General features: G+C 38.7%; 1 protein-coding gene across 1 annotated transcript in view; it reads left to right on the top strand.

Moving 5' to 3' along the window:
• Nucleotides 1-17333, top strand: part of NIPAL2 (NIPA like domain containing 2) — a 79688-nt gene extending 62355 nt beyond the window's left edge. The window contains exons 7-11 of the mRNA XM_081266717.1: nucleotides 4570-4705; nucleotides 6569-6657; nucleotides 12805-12868; nucleotides 13980-14074; nucleotides 15392-17333. Of these exons, the coding sequence (XP_081122843.1) occupies nucleotides 4570-4705; nucleotides 6569-6657; nucleotides 12805-12868; nucleotides 13980-14074; nucleotides 15392-15504 (497 nt within the window). The 3' untranslated portion in view covers nucleotides 15505-17333. The remainder of the gene's footprint in view (nucleotides 1-4569; nucleotides 4706-6568; nucleotides 6658-12804; nucleotides 12869-13979; nucleotides 14075-15391) is intronic.
• The last annotated feature ends 603 nt before the right edge of the window (nucleotides 17334-17936 follow it).

Here is a 17936-nt window from a genome sequence, read left to right as displayed (position 1 = left end):
AAGAGAGATGTACACACATATATACTTAATAAAACTTAAATTACTCATTTTAACATACAAAACAAATAAACTGTTTTTTTTAAGGAAAATAACTATGAAAGAAATACAGGGGTTGTTAAGAAGTCACATTCTAAAAAAGAACCAGGTCTAGACAGTTCCAAAGGTTCAAATCTTTAAGGAACAGATTATTCTGATGTTACTGGAACTATTTGAGGACATTAGAAGAAAGCCTTCCCTTTTTAAACTATAATCAGATAAATACTGATCCCAAATCTGAAGAAGATAATACAAATATAGAACACTCTGAACTAATTTCACTGCCAACTATTGATGGAAAAATCCCAAGTGAAATATATTAGCAAGTGGAATCCAGAGCAAACCATACTTCATGACCAAGTGATCTTAATGAAACTGCTTCTTTTTCTGTTTAACACAGCAACTTGTATTTACATTCTATATATGTGTTTAATGCATCATCTTTGAGCTTACCTTCCTTGCCAGATTAAGTTTGTGAATATAGAACACGTCTTTTCTTTATACTACATATACTCTACCTAGAACTAAAACCCAGTGAGCACACTATAAGCGTTTGAATTATTAACTAAAAAAGTATGATTCTTTAAGAAATCCATTACTATAGTTCATCATGTTAATGAGTCAAAAGGGAAATATTGAGATGTTGGTCAGATAGTACAAACTTTCAGTCATAGGCAAATGTGTTCTGGGGATTTGATATATGACATGGTGCTGTGGTTATCAATACTGTATTGTATATTTGAATTTTGCTGAGTGTATATATTAAATGTTCTCACCACACACACACACACACACAAAATGGTAACTGTGAAAGGCAATAGATGGGTTTACCAACTTAATTGTAATAATCATTTCACTAGATATGTGGAGTACATCATATATAAGCACTGTATACCTTAAATTTATCAATTTTATATTTCAATGATGTCACAATAAACCTGGGAAATGTATAATTATCTCAATAGGTACTGAAAAGTCATGTTAAAGCTTATCCATTCCTAATCTTTAAAAAACTTAATGATGACTATGAAGGTGTCCTCATTACCATAAGAAATGAGAAAACAAGGTATCTACTCTTCACTGTGCTCCTCTTGCTGCTTGAGTATTTCACAGTGGGCATTAATGACTTTACAAGGAAAAACGATTATGAAAGCCATGTGGTTACCTTGAAGAAAACATGTCTAGTGTCACATAAAATGGAAGAAGTAGCCCACGACATTGTACCCACCTGCAGTGTGAGTGAAAGCACACACAAGGCAAAACCTGGGAATGAGGGAAAGGAAAGCACATGTAGGGTGTTTTCTTTATTGTTGCTGTAATATTTATCGTGTGACAGATGAAAATGGAATTTGAAAAAGAAATAGAACAATCAGGAAGAAAGAAATCTGGCTTCTAGTGAGTTCCTTTCTCTCTTTATATATGCACAAATATATGTACATGTGTATTTATACATGTGTTGAATTGTAAATTGAAAACTTATAATTGTACGAATTTATGGGATATAAAGTGCTGTTATGATTTATGACTACAACGTGGAATAATTAAATTAGTTAACATATCCATCACCTCGATTCTTACCGTATCTTGTGATGAGGACAATTGAAATGTACTTTCTCAGCAATTTAAAAATGTGGACAAAAATCTCAGTTAGACCGGAGAAATACAGTGAGGAGGAGATAAAGAAAAGACATGTTCTGTCTTCACAAGAGGGTTTGTGTGTTCGTTTGGGTGTCGGAAGCTCTGTTGCAGTCTGTGGTCTCCTTTTTTAGAGGAATCCAAAGCCTCTTACCACAGTTCTTCTGGCAGGGCAGGAGGCTGGGAAGGCTGGGAAGTCCTGCTCTATCCATAGCATATTCTTGTTGTCAAAGCAAAATAAACAAATGAAATATTGATGAATCTAAGAAGGAGACACTGATCTAGGGTCTGGCCATCTAGGAAGTCCGTGAAACGGGATGAGGAACTAAGAAAACATTGAAAGGGCCAAATGTCAAATACGGAGCCAGCCTATATGTTGGAAGAAAATGGTGCTGTGAGAATAATGAAAGGAGTATATATTTATTGTTGAAAATTAAGAAAATAGAGAAAGATATAAAGAAAAAATATTAACAATTGTGTTATGGGGCACAGTACAACAGTATGCCTGGTGTTCTCTGCCAGGCAGTTTATCAGGATTTTTTAGAAGCCTCCTCACTGTCTTACTGTCAACACAGTAATTCCCTTCAGGTGATTTTCCAAAGGAAATAGGCAGAGTGATAGATTTATGTTCAAAAATATTCACTGTAGCCTCATTGTAATAGTAAAATAAAAGGGATTCAATTCAAATATCCAAAAATAGGGAATTGTCAAAATAAATTATACATTCATACAAAGGCATTCTTTATAGCAAATAAAAATCAGGCTTTAGAAGAATACTTTATGGCATAGAAAATATTTAATCTTAATGGAAAATAGGTTCTAAGTAGTGTATGCCATATGATTTACATGTTATAATACATTCATACTTATGAATAGAAAAAATAATGATGAACCTGAATGTTAAAAATGATTTGGGAGCAAGTATTGAGATTACAGATGATTTTAATTTTTCTTTCCAGGCTTTTCTGCATTTCCCAGTTTTTTAAAAATGACCATGTACACTTTTACAGATATTCCCAGTGCTATAGATAACAACTGACAGTATCTTAATGTAGGGGTTTTTTTTTTAGCCATTTTCTGTGCATGCATAAGCACTTTCTATTTATATGTGTATATAACATTAGAATTGCATGTTTCAAAATTGCATTACAATTTTTCATTTCTACCTATCCTCGTCAGTCCCCCGCCAAAAAAAACTTCAAAGTACCTGACTTCAGCTTAGAAACAGCTTGCAGTTACAATAGTGATTAATCAGTTGGTGTTTGAAAATATAAGGGTTATAGAAAGATAGTTTATTTAGCAGTTTAATAAATAATTCTAGTTTTGCTTTTGTTTTGTGTTCAAGTATAATTTAAAATCAGATAGTGGTTAAGTTAGATGACCTTTAAGTTCTTTGCAATCCTGAGGTTCTGAAGCTAATGGAACAGTGTGGTCAACTCCTCCATTAATTATCCCTTTGGGAGACCTGGCTGTTCAGACCACAGGACTATAGCCATGTGGTGCTCCAATTCCAGGCAAACTATTTTAGGAGGAAATCAAGGTCCCTGAAGAGCTGACCTACAAACTTAAGCCATCAAGTGACATAGGGATCTCTATAGATATTTAAAATTCCTAGATTAGCTCAGACATGACTATTGTCATAATCAGTCAGATATGACATCTGAAATATGTAAGAAGACCCATCAAAAGACATCTGAAGATGGAGAGGGGACTGTTTTTTTAAGGGCCTCTTTGTTCTGGTTGGGGGGTTTGTTTTTAGAATTTATTACCTGGTCTCCTCTGCTTATTAGGACTTTTAATTGGAAGAAAATACCTAATTTGAAGTGTACCTTCAAGTTAAAGTACATTTTCAGATTTTGGAAAAGAAAATTATGGGAGGCTCTTCTCAGTTGGCCTTTATATATATATATATATATATGAAGAAATAATACCATTCCAAAAGCTAAAAGGAAGAAACTCAGCTGTATTGTGACCAGGTAGCTCAACAGCAACAAAGGGAGTATTTCTCCTTCACTTGCCTTTGACTTTTGATTTCATCTAAAAATTAATTTGGAACTTTCTTTAGATTTCAGCTAAACCAAGGAATTTTTGCAACAGTAACTTCAGGGAACCTGAGACAGAAAGAAAGCACTAGGGTCCTCCTACAGCAGTGTGGGGAGAAAATGCTCATTGCTTTCACAGTGATAGGACCTGGTCATTTTTCTTAATTAGCATGTTGAACCTATGAAAAATTTGGTCACATAAGGATGGGTCCCTGTTTAGCACAGAAAATATATGATGTTGTTTATGTAAGTCTTAGATTTAAGGTTCACTCTGAGAAATGACACCTCAGCTCCTGTCCTGCTGCCAATTATTGTCTTTGTCGAAAACCATTTTTAATGTAACCTCTAGGCATGTCCTAACAAAAAGACTCACACATATACTTCAGACAAGTCTCAGGAAACGAGGAATGTGTCGCTTTCCATTTCCCTGTCTTCACATCTATTTGGCTTTAAATTTTTCCCATAGTTTGATAGATATTTTCCCACAAATGTCAGATGGACAGTCTGAACTCTCTCATCTCCCCCATCCCTGTTCTTGCCCTTCCCATCTACTAATGATCATAATCTCTGCAGAACCCTTTCAACAGCATTGAAAAATAAGCATCTTGTTCCGAAGATAAAAGCACCCCGTCCACAGATCTTGAGCTGATCTAAACAAATTTAAATTCCAGCACAGCCTGAGCAACACAAGGGGCTGCTTGCGGAGGGTCACTTCTTCCCCTGCACCTTTCGCAACGGTTTTTCACTCTTAAAGCACAATTGCCACACATGCTACCCCACCACAGAAACTCAAGATACGTGTCTGTAACTCTGTCTCAAATATGTACTTTATTTGTGTTTTTGTTTTCTTTTCCAGCCTCATTGACTGTTATTTCAGTGAAAGCCGTCTCAGGCATGATCACTTTTTCTGTGACGAATAAAACGCAACTAACTTATCCCATCTTCTATATCATGTGTATCATCATGATAGCATCTTGTGTTTTCCAAGTCAAGTAAGTTAGCTTCTTCATACTCACTAATCTTTCAACATTCCTGTGTTTCCTTCTCCAAGCGTTAATCTTCATTGGCTTCACATGATAATTAAGATGAGCTGCAGTGGATTTCTAAGGGTGAAGGACCTGCAGCTTATCCGCAGCCAACATGCCTTGCTTTGTCCTTCGCATACAATAAGAAGTTTTTACTGAGCATCGCCTTCATGTCTTGTGCTTTCTAAAATATGGTCATAATCCAGCTAAGTGTGCTTTGATGCTTTCCTGATGCTCTTCTGCTTGTAATTAATATCCATCGTACACAGGTTGTCATTAGCAATAAATCAAAGGGGCAGGTCCACGTCCAGGATTTCATTCTAAATATAGGAAATACGTGAACCCTTCACCTTCATTTCTTAGCTCATGCTCATTAATTGCCCAGAGATGGACAAAACCAGACGTTTGGCCGGGAGGAAAATCCTTTCCCCAGAATTCTGCATCTTTGGCCAGAATTTTCTTTGCACCCATGGGATTGCAGAGTGATTGTTTTATGTTTCTCTTGGGTCCTAATAGTGGTGACATGGAACATTTTTAATTTCTGCTTTTCTCTGCCCCCACCCCGCTCTGCTCTAATCACTACCTCTCTGTTTCACGTAGTGCTTATGCCTTTGCCTGCTAGGCCCTCTTGAGTTGGCCAGAGAGTTTTCTATTCACCCCCAATGCTACACCAAAGGACCACCCAGTGCCAGCCAGGAAATCAGAGCTCAGAACACGACTGATGCCTTCTGTGAAGTCTCCCTGTTATGGGCTGGATATAGCCCAGTGCAAAGGCCTCTGGAGGGTTGCTGGAGAAGCCCAGCACACTCACTGTTTTATCATTTCCTTATAAGACTGAGTATGTTTGTAACATCGTATCTTGCCATTTTGTTTCTTCTCTCTTTCTTCTGAATTAATCAGTACTGCTACAGTATCTTTTGGGATTTAATGATTAGTATCATTGTCCTTATCTTAGCTTCGGTGACTTAAAAAGCACACACCGTGGAAGGTAAACTTCATCCTGTTGCCCTTGCTTCAGTCCCTGTGCCTGTCGCACTGTAGAACTGTGGTTAAAAGAGTTGCTGTGTTTGGACATATAGGTAAATATGCACGCACGTGTACACACATACATATTCCTGCAGTTATATGGCCCTCCATACATGTATGTGTGCACACACACACCTCGGCTCTACCCACAAAGGTTTTTTGTTGTGTTGTGTTTTGTAGTTGCCCTAGAGTAGGACCTAAGCATTAGTGCTTTTTTAAAGCATCCAGGTGATATCCATGCAATTCACTGCTTTAGAAAAGTCTAGTCCTCCTCGGCAGGGCAGCACAGCACAGAGCGGGAACCTGAATTCCTGTTGGTGGCCAGAGTGAGAAGCTGAGCTCCCACATGTGCTCTGCAGCTGGAGCACTGAGCATTGTTTCTGAAACATTAAACATTCTTTTACTTCTCCATCTTCTTTCTTGGCACGTGGCATGTCAATGGATAGCTATACTATTCCCCAGATATGATATTTAACAGATTCAAGGGTCTATCCTAATGAATCAGCCCCAGTATGATACTGGTCCAGCAGCTTGAATCGCTTCCAACTCAAACTTCTGTGGCCTCAGAATATGATTAATTGCTTTTCATTGTTACTGTTGTTGGTTTAAACAGACCATAAAACCTGACATCTGATCTCATACATCAGATGCACATAAGCTATGACTGCTGATTGGAAATGCCCTTTCCCTGCACTTCCTTTCCCTTTGTAGTTGTGGCTACAGAACATGCATTTCTTGAAGTTATTGTTAACTTATTGCTAAGCTTCTCTAAGCCCAAGCTCTAGTAAGTACCTTCTGCTCTAGGTTCCTGAATCAAGCCACGAAGCTCTACAACACGACAGCAGTGGTGCCCGTTAACCATGTTTTCTTTACAACCAGCGCCATCATCGCAGGTGAGTTTTGGCTTTCCCCATATAGGTGATTCCACCCCCACCTGCATAAGTGAAGTTTCTTTCAGGGTAAATAAGAGATCAAGAAATGGTTAGGTTATAGGAAACTAAGGAATCCATGTCCCCCGCCCCCAGCCTGCACCCAGTGTCTGAATTTCCTCCATGACATCCTCCAGGATGGGCTATTCTACAGGCTGTGAATGCTACCCAGTGCTCTTTGTCACCTGAGACAGCTTTTTGTCACCTGAGACAGCTCTTATTCAGAGAGTTCTAATTATTAGAAAGTGTAATGTTTTGAACAACCAACAATAAAATTAAAAAAAAAAAAAAAGAAAGTGTTGCTGGACACAGTGACACATACCTGTAATCCCAATGGCTCAGGAGGGTGAGGCAGGAGGATCATGAGTTCAAAGCCAGCCTCAGCAAAAGCGAGGTGCTAAGCAACTCAGTGAGACCCTGTCCCTAAATAAAATACAAAATAGGGCTGGGATGTGCTCAGTGGTCGACTGCCCCGAGTTCAATCTCTGGTACCTGCATCCCCCCCCCCCAAAAAAAGTGTTTCCTTATACTAGACCTGAAATCAGTTTATTTTTATTATTTTTTTTAGTTATACTTGGACACAATATCTTTATTTTGTTTATTTTTTTAAGTGGTGCTGAGGACCGAACCCAGTGCCTCATATGTGCAAGGCAAGCGCTCTGCCACTGAGCCACAACCCCAGCCTCGGAAATAAGTTTTATTAAAAATTCAAGACAGTTATCTTTGTTCTGTTCCTGGGAGTCTTCCCCTTACTAGCTCTGCTGATAATCAAAGCAACCAAAAGCCCTCTTGAATCTTGTCTCTGGGCCAGACTTCCTCAATTTCATGAACTCTTCCCTATATGCCCCTCACCAGCTTGATCAGAGAGTGGAGTCGTAAAACCAATTTAGCATTCCAGGCAAGGAGAGACAGATAAGCATGGAAATTACTGCCTTCAGTGTTCCAGCCTCCATATTTCTTCTTTTACAGTTTTTATATTTTGGTGAAGAAGTGTTTTTTTTTTTTTTTAACATTACAGACGCAATAGTGTTCAAAAGTACAAATTTAAAACTTGGTCCAAACTAAAATACAGTAGATTCAAATAGATTCCTTCTAAATTTAATACTGATATGCCCTAGTTCCTTGGCTTATTTACCACCTTCTTGTCTTAGGAGTTTATTTCTCTAAAATTTTGTATTTTGGAAGTAATTGGGGATTACCTGCTTCTGAATTGGTGCATCTTTGTTCTTATCTCATGGCCAACAAATGTGACTGCCATTGGACAGGGTTTTTTTTCCTTTATTTTTTAAGTAATAATGTATTTTCTGTTTCCCAAAATTGAACTTTCTATTTAAAGAAAAATTATATCCCAAGACATCTAATTTTTTTTCAGTATTTTGCACTTCCTGATAAAAGATAGTGAGAAAAGATTGTATATTGTTATGTCCTAGAATTACTGGAAAGTAAAAATTAGACCCAAAAGAGTTATAGACAGGCTGATATCCAGCCTAATAATTAACATAAATATGCAGAAAGATGGGTAAAGAATGCAGTTCCCAGGCTGAAGATCTTCTAGGAGGGCAGCAGGGCTGGGTCTCAATACTCAACACGTGGAGTAATTGGTGACTCGGGGAGGCTGGGACTTTGGGAGTGTTGACGGTTCTTCTTATGTTCAAGTAGAATGGAAGTGAAGCTTCTCAACTAACTTCTCTCTGCCTCTGTCACAGGGCATAGCTTAAAGTTAAATATTTGCCTACTAAATTAGTCAACTTTTGCTTGTTTTATTTCAACAGCCAGTGCAGATGAGGCTACACTATCAGAGACACCCTCCTGAGGTTGGGTAGACGGTCCCAGCTCCCTAGAACTCAGGTCCATAGTTTTTATCAAAGCTTTACACATGTTTTATACTCTACAATTCTACAACTCAAAATAAAAACACAAATGACCTTATTTTAATGTTCATAGCAACTCAATTCACAATAGCTAAGCTATGGAACCTAGGGTGCCCTTTAATAGAAAGAAAATGTGGTACATATACACAACGGAATATTATTCAGCCATAAAGAAAAATGAAATTATGGCATTTGCCAGTAAATGGGTGAAGCTGGAGGCTATCATGCTAAGTGAAATAAGCCAATCCCCCCCAAAAAACAAAGGATGCTGACTCACAATAGGTGGGGGGAGGGGGCAGGAGGAGTGGAGGTTCACTGAATTGGGCAGGGGGGAATGGTGGGAAGGGAGCGAAGATAGGGGATAGGAATGGAAAGACAGTAAAATATCAGACCTTACTTTCCTATGTTCTATATGAATGCACAACCAGTGTAACTCCGCATCATGTACAACCACAAGAATGGGAAGTTATATTCCATATATGTATGATATGTCAAAATACATTCTGCTGTCATGTGTACCTAAAAAGAACAAATTAAAAAATGATAGACATAAAATTACCATGTAACCTAGTTGGGCACGGTGGCACACACCTGTAGTCCTGCACCTTGGGAGGCTGGGGCAGGAGGATAGCAAGTTCAAAGCCAGCCTCAGCAATTGAGCAAGGCCTTAAGCAACTTGGAGAGACCCTGACTCAAAATAAAAAATTAAAAAGTGCTGGGGATGTGACTCAGTGGTCAAGCGCCTCTGGGTTCAATCCCCAGTACCAAAAATCAAAAAAGTAAAAAATCACCATGTAATGTAACAATTCTATTTCTATGTCTGTACCAAGAAAAGTGGAAACATAACATCCACCAAAAATATTTTATACCAAGGTCAGAGAAGCTTTATTCATAATAGTCAAAAAGTAAAAACAACCCAAACATATGAACAGATGAGCACAATGTGTTCTCTCAATGCGATGGATATCACTGGGCCATAAAAAGGAATGTAGGGCCAAGACATGCGACAGCACAGACGGCCTCTGAAAACATTATCATGAGTTAAAGAAGCCAGACAAGAGTACATATTAGTAAAGATTCCATTTATGTGAAATGTCCAGAATAGGAATATCCTCACAAAGTAAATTAGTGGTTGCCAGGGCTGGTGATGGTGGCTGTTGTAGTGGTAAAGGGGAATAACTGCTGATGGGGTGCTGAGTTTCTCTTTAGGAATGATGAAAATGTTTGTTTGGGGTTTTTTTTGTTTTGTTTTTTTGGTTTTTTTTTTAACTGGGGATTGAACCCAGGGACACTTTACATTGAGCTACATCCCTAGCCCTTTCTATTATTTTATTTTAATTTTGAGTCAGGGTCTCACTAAGTTGCCCAGGCTGACTTTAACTTTCAGTCCTTCTGCCTCAGCCTCCTGAGTTGCTGGGACTACAGGAATGTGCCACCATCCCTGGCCATGACAAAAAAAAAAAAAAAAAAAAAAAAAAGACTTGATTTTGAAATGCACAAAGGATTGTTTAAATAGATGTTTCTGCAAAGAAAATATAAAATGATCAACAGGCATTGCTGAAAATATGTTCAACATCACTAATCATCAAGGAAATGCAAATCAAAACCACAATCAGATATCACTTCACATCCATTAGAATAGCTGCTATTAAAAATAGAAAATAACAAGCGTTGGACAGGATATGGAAAAATCAGAACTCTTGTGCATCCTTGGTAGAATATAAAATGGTGCATCTGTTATAGAAAATAGTATGGCAAGTTCCTCAAAAATATTTAAAAATTGAATTACCATATAGTCATCAATTCCTCTTGTGGGCACACACCCAGAAGAATTGAAAGCAAGGTCTTAAAGAAATTTGTTATCTATGTTCATAGCAGCAGTATTCAAAATAGCCAAAAGGTAGAGATGGCCCAAGTTCTCATTGACAGATGAGTAGATAAACAAAATTTGGTATATACATACAATGGAATATTATTCAGCCTTTGACTAGAGGAGATTTTGATACACATCAAACCACAAATAAATCTTGAGGATGTTGTTCTATGTGAAGTAAGTCACAAAAAGAAAAATACCATTCCATTTATCTGAGGTATCTAAAAATAGTCAAATTCCTAGAAACAGAAGATAGAATGGTAGTTGCCACGGACTTGGGGAAAGAGGAAATAGGGAGTTGTTTAATGGGAATAGGATTTCAATTTCAAGAGGAAAAGTTCTGGAAATTGGTTGTGAAACGATGTGAATATGCTTAACACTGCTGATCCATACATCTACAAATGATTAAGGTGGTAAATTTTATATTATTTACATCTTACTACAATTTTTTGTTTGAGATGGAGTCTTGCTGTGTTGCCTTGCCTGATCTTGAACTCACAATCCTCTCATCGCAACCTCCCAAATAGCTGGGATTACATACATGTGCCACTATACCTGGCTTACTTTTTTTTTTCCTTTGGTACCAGGGATTGAACTCAGGGGCACTTGACCACTGAGCCACATCCCCAGCCCTATTTCGTATTTTATTTAGAGACAGAGTCTCACTGAGTCACTTTATGTCTCACTTTTGCAGAGGCTGGCTTTGAACTCTTGATCCTCCTGTCTCAGCTTCCTGAGACACTGGGATTACAGGTGTACACCACTGCACCAGCTTTACTTTGTTGTAATTTTTTAAAATACAATGTGTGGGGCTGGGGATGTGGCTCAAGCGGTAGCGTGCTGGCCTGGCATATGTGAGGCACTGGGTTCTATCCTCAGCACCATATAAAAACAAATAAAGATATTGTGTCCATCTAAAACAAAAAAAATAAATATTTAAAAAAAATAAAAAATAAAATAAAATGTGTTTATACTCTTTGAAACAGAAATTCCATTTATAGAAACCAATTCTAATGACAAAAAAAATCATAAAACACTGGGGGAAATGTGTAAAAGAAGTTCATTGCTTATTTACTAAAGAACAAGCAATTAGAAACAACTTAAACTGTCCTCAGAAATGAATACTATGGTGCATTAGTTTAGAATAACATGGACACAATAAAATGATTATGAAGAAGTATGTAATAATATGGAAGATGTTTCAGAAATATTCATCCAGTTCTATGTGGCTTCTTCCTGTAAGAAGTCCATTCTCAGAGTAAGGAGATAAGGTTGAGGCTGAGAAAGCTTTGTCTCCTGTGAGCGGGACTCCTCTTGTTCACAGTGGGGTCTCCATCACCCCCAACATCAGTGCACAGGAGACACTCGGTAAGTACTCATTGACTGGCTAACAAAGCTAGCTCCCGACACAAAAACTCTGATTCCAGGTGCTTCATACATTAAGGATATCTTGTTTAACAAAACCCTACAAAGGTTTTAGGACCTCAAACTAACAAGAAATCATTGAGACCAACAGGGAGAGAAGAAAAGTTCCTCAAAATAAATCCTATATGCTTGCTTGCCATCGCCTAGGAAAGGAGGCCAGAAGGAGGACATGAAAGCAGTTAGCAGAGGAAAATGGAGCGGGGCAACACCCCAGTAGCCAGTGTTTTCCTGTACCTGTATGGGCATGTGACCAGGCTGGCAGACCACAGAGCATAGCCAAGAGTGACAGAGGAGCTACAGCTGCTGGCCTGAGGTGGGCCTGCCATGTCAGTGACCCCATGGTTCACCCAGACTCTCAGGCCAGGTGCTGACCCTGATCTAAAATCGTAGGTGGGATATGGTCACTAGACTTTTGTTCTCTTGTATATTCTGGTGAGAAATTCTTGGACTGGGTAATTCTGTGCCTGACTTGCAAAAGTTATGTCAAGCCAGGCACAGTGGGGTGCGTCTATAATCCTAGCAACTTGAGAGTCTGAGGCAGAAAGATCACAAATTTAAAGCCAGCCTCAGAAACTCAGCAACTTAGCAAGACCTTGTCTCAAAATAAAATAAAAAGGACAGAAGATACAGCTCAGTGGTAAAGCACCCCTTGGTCCAGTCCCCCGTACCAAAAAAAAAAAAAAAAAAAGAAAAGAAAACCTTTTGTCAATTGTGTTGATTTTATAATAATTATAATCATATTACATAAAATCTACAAGTCTCTGTTCCTTTGGAATAATTTTAAATGTAAGTGTGGCATGCAAATTTTTTTAAAAATAAACTACTGAATGTGCATTTTAAGGATAGCCATATTTAGATATATTTACATAATTCTAGAAATAATGTGTAACTATTGTAAATACTCCTACCCTAAAATTAATTCTGTATTCTATTCCTATATAGGTATCGTATTTTACCAGGAATTCCGTGGTGCCGCTTTTCTCACTGTATTTATATATCTTTTTGGGTGAGTAAATGCCTCAGAAGTAAAGTATGTGAAATTCTATTACTTTTAATAGGATTTTTGGCATTGCACCTGAAGTATAGAAAATTGGAAAATAATGTAAGAAACACCAGTTTCCTGCACTCCTAAAAGAAACATATTTTTCAACTTAACACCTTTCACAGGGCTCAGTGTCTTTGGCTTTTGATTTAGGTATCTCCCTGAGGGTCCTAAAGCATTGGTGATTTTCAGTGCCAGCCAAAGTTGAGATAAACTCACTGGCCTTTGTAGTTACTCCACCTTTTACTACTGTACCAGACCTACCTCGCCCTTGGGAACCCGGAGATTGGATCTCAATTAGAGGATGCTTCTAGGATCACCTGGAATAAAAGACCAAGACTGGAGCAGATCCCTAGATTTGGACCTAGGAGCATCAAGTCGATCCATTCCTCTCTTGTGTTAGAGTGGCCAGCTCCATGCTTCCTAGAAATCTGAGGGACACATCACTAGCCTTGCTGGCATACAGAGCAGAACCTTGACAAGATACAGCCAATGTATAGAAGCTTCCATTGGCTTCAAGTGGCATTCCATTAGCCCTTCCTGCTTCTTGATCTGGTATTCAGCATGACCATTGTTATGCAAACTTGAGCCTAAACTATTTTCAGCATAGGAAACCATCTATCTTGAAAATTCAATTTCATAAGACATTTGGGCGAGGCCAAACTTCTGGGGTCTGGAAACTATGACTACTCTTATGGCCAAGGACAACGAGATTTCTTAGAAAATTAAGGAATAAATTGGTTTTGCACTTGTGTTTGCATGCCAGTAATGGGTCTGGGCATGCATGGATAGAAAACGAGACCTAGTGTCTACCCAAAGGGCTTAGCAACTGAATTAGCCTCCAGATGGTAAAAACCTGGGGCAGAGATTTATTGGAAGCTGCCCAAGTCTTGGTTCTGGGTACAAATATTATTGGCTCCAACAATTAAGACAACTTCTAGGCAGCTTACCATGAGAAGCAGGATAAACAAAACTGATGGAATTTATGTCATCTTGTAGGATATGGAGCTCAGTTATTTAATACCATGAGCTGTTTCAGTGTTCCTGTGTTCTTTATTAATATTTTTTCTTACAGGTGCTTTCTGTCATTTCTTGGTGTGTTTTTGGTCACAAGAAATCAAGAAAAGGAACATCTGCAACAGTCCTATATTGATTTTGGAGATATTCCTGGTAAAAATATATAAATATATTCTCTCATTTATAATAGAAGCTTTTATCCTTATAAGTTAACAATTGTTGGTATTATTTGGTGGTATGGAGTTAATATAAAACATAATTCTTACCCTCAAAAAAAGTACACTTAATGATGAAGCAAAGGTGATGTTTTCAGTGTAAATGTTAATAATAATTTATGGAATGTCAGTTTTGCATAGATCTGGGGATTTAGGGATTTTTTTTCCTTAGAGTGTAAAAAGATAGGGGAAACATGTGGGAAATGGCTACCAACAGCAGATCCCTGCCACTTGGAGAGGCTTTGGAGATACATATAAGGACTGAAGGTTAGGCTGCTAAGGAACATCACTCCTAGGGGAGACCGAGGTGGCCTGTGAACCATGTGCCAAAAGTGACATCATCAGAGCCTCCAGAACAGGAGGGCTTCTCCCCCTTGTCCCCTCATGCATCTAGATTGGGTTAACATGCATCCTCTTTCCGGTTCTTCTTCCCTCACATTCACCACTTTGCTAGGGATTTGGGGTGACCTCTCCCTAGCTTGCTTCTCTCGTTTCCAGGTAGGAAATAGATTCTCAGAGCCTCCTCCACCATTCAGTAGGCAAAACCCACTAAAGCCTCATCCCTAAGACTGAGAAATCATGGCCCTGGGCAATGAATTCTGTGTTCTTTTTTCTGTGTGAGCCATCTTATTGGCCAAAAAGCATTCTGGGCAATAATAGGCATCTGTGGCAAGGGTATGCATTAGAGACAACTTGTTTGGGAACCAAACCCAGGGTGTGAGGAACACTTCAAATTGCATTCCATGAAAACATTAGACTGTCAAAGCGTAGGAAGGCTCTGATTGTCCACATTTGTCCACACCATTATTTTTAATTCTGTTTTCCACTTCATAAAGCCCCATATATAGGAGCAGCTTTTGAAGGCTCCATTAAAGTCTGTTTTTCTGTGTTGTCATATGCTTCAGACTAGACATGGAAAAGAGGACAAAGCCCTGGGGAGAAAGGTTTGGAGATGAGTGAGTGCTTCACATGAATCTCCTGACTGGCCAACCGATTTCCATGCCCAGCATGGGGTCGGGAGACAGCTCTCTCACATGGACAGTGCGTGACCACACACCAAGTGACATGGAATTCCTTGGGCCTTTCTTCCTTGACGGTTATCTTTTCTGTTTAGAGGGTGACCACATAGTACTTTAAAAAATAAATAAATAAATAAAGGGGAATAAAATGTGGCCTAGACCAAAGAGAAATTATTAGGATTTTTTTTCTTCCGCAAGGCTCAAAAAGATTGTTTCTATGATTATTATCTCCACAGGGAAACAAACGTTGGACAAAATACAACCAGATTCAAATGGCTTATCCTATGGAACCTTGCCTGATGGAAGTGACTCAACAAAGAGCCAAAGTGGAGAGAAGAAAGAGGTCTAAAGTGCCGAGAGGGATGGCTGTGGGCCTGTTATTCGATACCACCTTTTTTAAAAATTGCACATGTTCAATTTGTGTCAGCAGCTATTTCATGCTGACATGTGCTCACATTCGTTTCAGTCCTTCCCCACTGTGGACAATCAGAGCCTTCCTACGCTTTGACAGACTAATGTTCTCATGGAATGTAATTCGAAGTGTTCCCCACACCCTGGAACTCTCCCTAGTGATCATCTAACCAGCTAGATCTTAATTGGGGCCTGACTGCTCAAGCAGGAATGTCACACAAAAATGTGCCTTCGAAATCCGGTCATAGGAGGCAAAGGTTGCTTCTCCCACGTGGCTTGTAGGCTATTGCTTGGCTTCAAAAGACCCCTTAGCCCGGCAACCTCAGTCCTGAAAGAAAGTTCTAGGGTACCTTTTATGAGCCTCCCATACAGAGCTCCCCTTTTCATTCCTGAATTAGAAAGGCAACTCATCTTTTCTGAAAACTAACACTTAAAATCCTCCTTTGAAAAGAAAGGGCCTCTGTAAAATGAGAATTTATAAGTGTCATTCTGCAGTGGTACCATAGCAGAATTCAAAGACTGGTATGGCGGACTTTTTTAAGCCTAAAAAAAAATTTTAAAAATAGGACTGTGCTCATTTCCATAACACATATTCTAAAATTGGAACAGTACAGAGCATGGCCCCTGGGCAAGGATGACAAGTGAATCTGTGAAATGTTAAGGGGGGAAATGAATTAGGACTAATGGCTGTTTATTTTTAATAAAAATGTAGAATGATGGTATTTTCTTCAGCCATATGGTCCTATTATACTTGAATTGAAACTGAAGAAAAACTATATTCTATGCCTTTAACTGTTACAGATTTTATGATTTATCAGGTGGGTTTATGTTTTAACTTTCAACACAAGTCTCAAAACTCACATTTGGATTCATAGTGATATTTGCACTATACTCCATTTCTTCCTCAAGTCATTGTCTCAAACCTAGTGGATTCTTCTAGGAAGGTTATGACGGGAGACCTGGCTTTCAGCCTTTTGGGAGAAGGGATTTAACCCAGGTGCAATTTATCACTGAGCCACATCCCCAGCCCTTCTTATTTTATATTTTGCTTAGTAAGCAATCACTAAGTTGCTCAAGCCATTGTGCCTGGCTGGATTTCAGCTAGTTAAATCTGCCCAGTAGTGCTCCTGTGCCCTTAATGGCTTTTCTGCTGCTATTAATCTCAGGTCTACTAAGATAGTTCGCAGGTAGAATCCATAGTAATATCTGTTGTTTATAACCTACCTAACGTTTAAATGAGAAGAAAAGAGGAAGACTTAATTGTAATCAAATAATGAAGCCCTATCCCTAATGATATTTCAAAACCTTCAGATCACTCCTGACCTGTCGAGTCTGATATTGTTCCAGCCAATGGTCTCTCATTAGTGTAAGAGTTCAACTCAGAGCTAGGGGGATTGCAATCTTAACTGCTTTTAATTTTGTTCTTCATCCTAACCTATACTCATTTATGGAATGAGGAGGTACCAGGGATTGAACTCGGGGACACTTAACCACTGAGCCACTGTTTCGTATTTCATTTGGAGACAGAGTCTCACTGAGATGCTTAGTGCCTCACTTTTGCTGATTCTGGCTTTGAATTTAGGATCCTCCTGCCTTAGCCTCCCGAGCCGCTGGATTACAGGCATTTGCCACTGTGCTGGCCTAACCTATAATCTTTTTCTTTATTCTGAAGCTTTTTATTATAAAATAAAGGTCTGCTAAAATATAGAAATGGATTAAAAGAATATAAAATTAAACATAATTTCCTTATTCTAAAAACAGATTTGTGTGAATAATTCCAGAAAATTTCTATACTAACCCATACTGTTGACCAGACTGGCCAAAATTAGCCACAAAGAAGAGAGATGCAAATCTATCAGCAGTGTACAAAAAATAGCCCGGAGCCCATGTGTGTCTGGCCTCTGAACTCCTGGTAACAGTTTTTGCCATTGTGGAAAGTGTCCCATGGTTCAGAGTCAGCAGTTGTCTAATTTATGGCACGTTGTGCTGAATGGGCACGGCATGTTGACACTGGGAGGCACAACTGAGAAGTGTGTCTGGGGCCGTAAACTACAGCTTTCTGGTGAATCTTGAAACTGGTTAAGATTGGGAAACAATTAGACTGAAGAGTTTTACTTGAAGTAGGACTCCATTTATAGCTAGAGTGCACAGTTTTGAATATTGTATAATTTTGCAGACACAAGCACAGCACCAGTATTTACGGGCCACCAAGACTATTAAAAGTACTAAGAAATGACATTGACTTATATAATCCAGCAATGCTTTAGAAATCCAGATTACATAGAAAATACACACAGATCTAATTTTATTTTTCATATTGGTGCCCCAAAGTAAGGTGAATAGTAGGAGTTTTAGTGTACTGACTTGTGG

Source organism: Spermophilus citellus, assembly GCF_964194105.1.
Source record: "Spermophilus citellus genome assembly, chromosome: 14".
Lineage (NCBI taxonomy): Eukaryota > Metazoa > Chordata > Mammalia > Rodentia > Sciuridae > Spermophilus > Spermophilus citellus.
The sequence above is the reverse complement of the archived record's forward strand: the minus strand, read 5'-3'. Positions and strand labels throughout refer to the sequence as shown.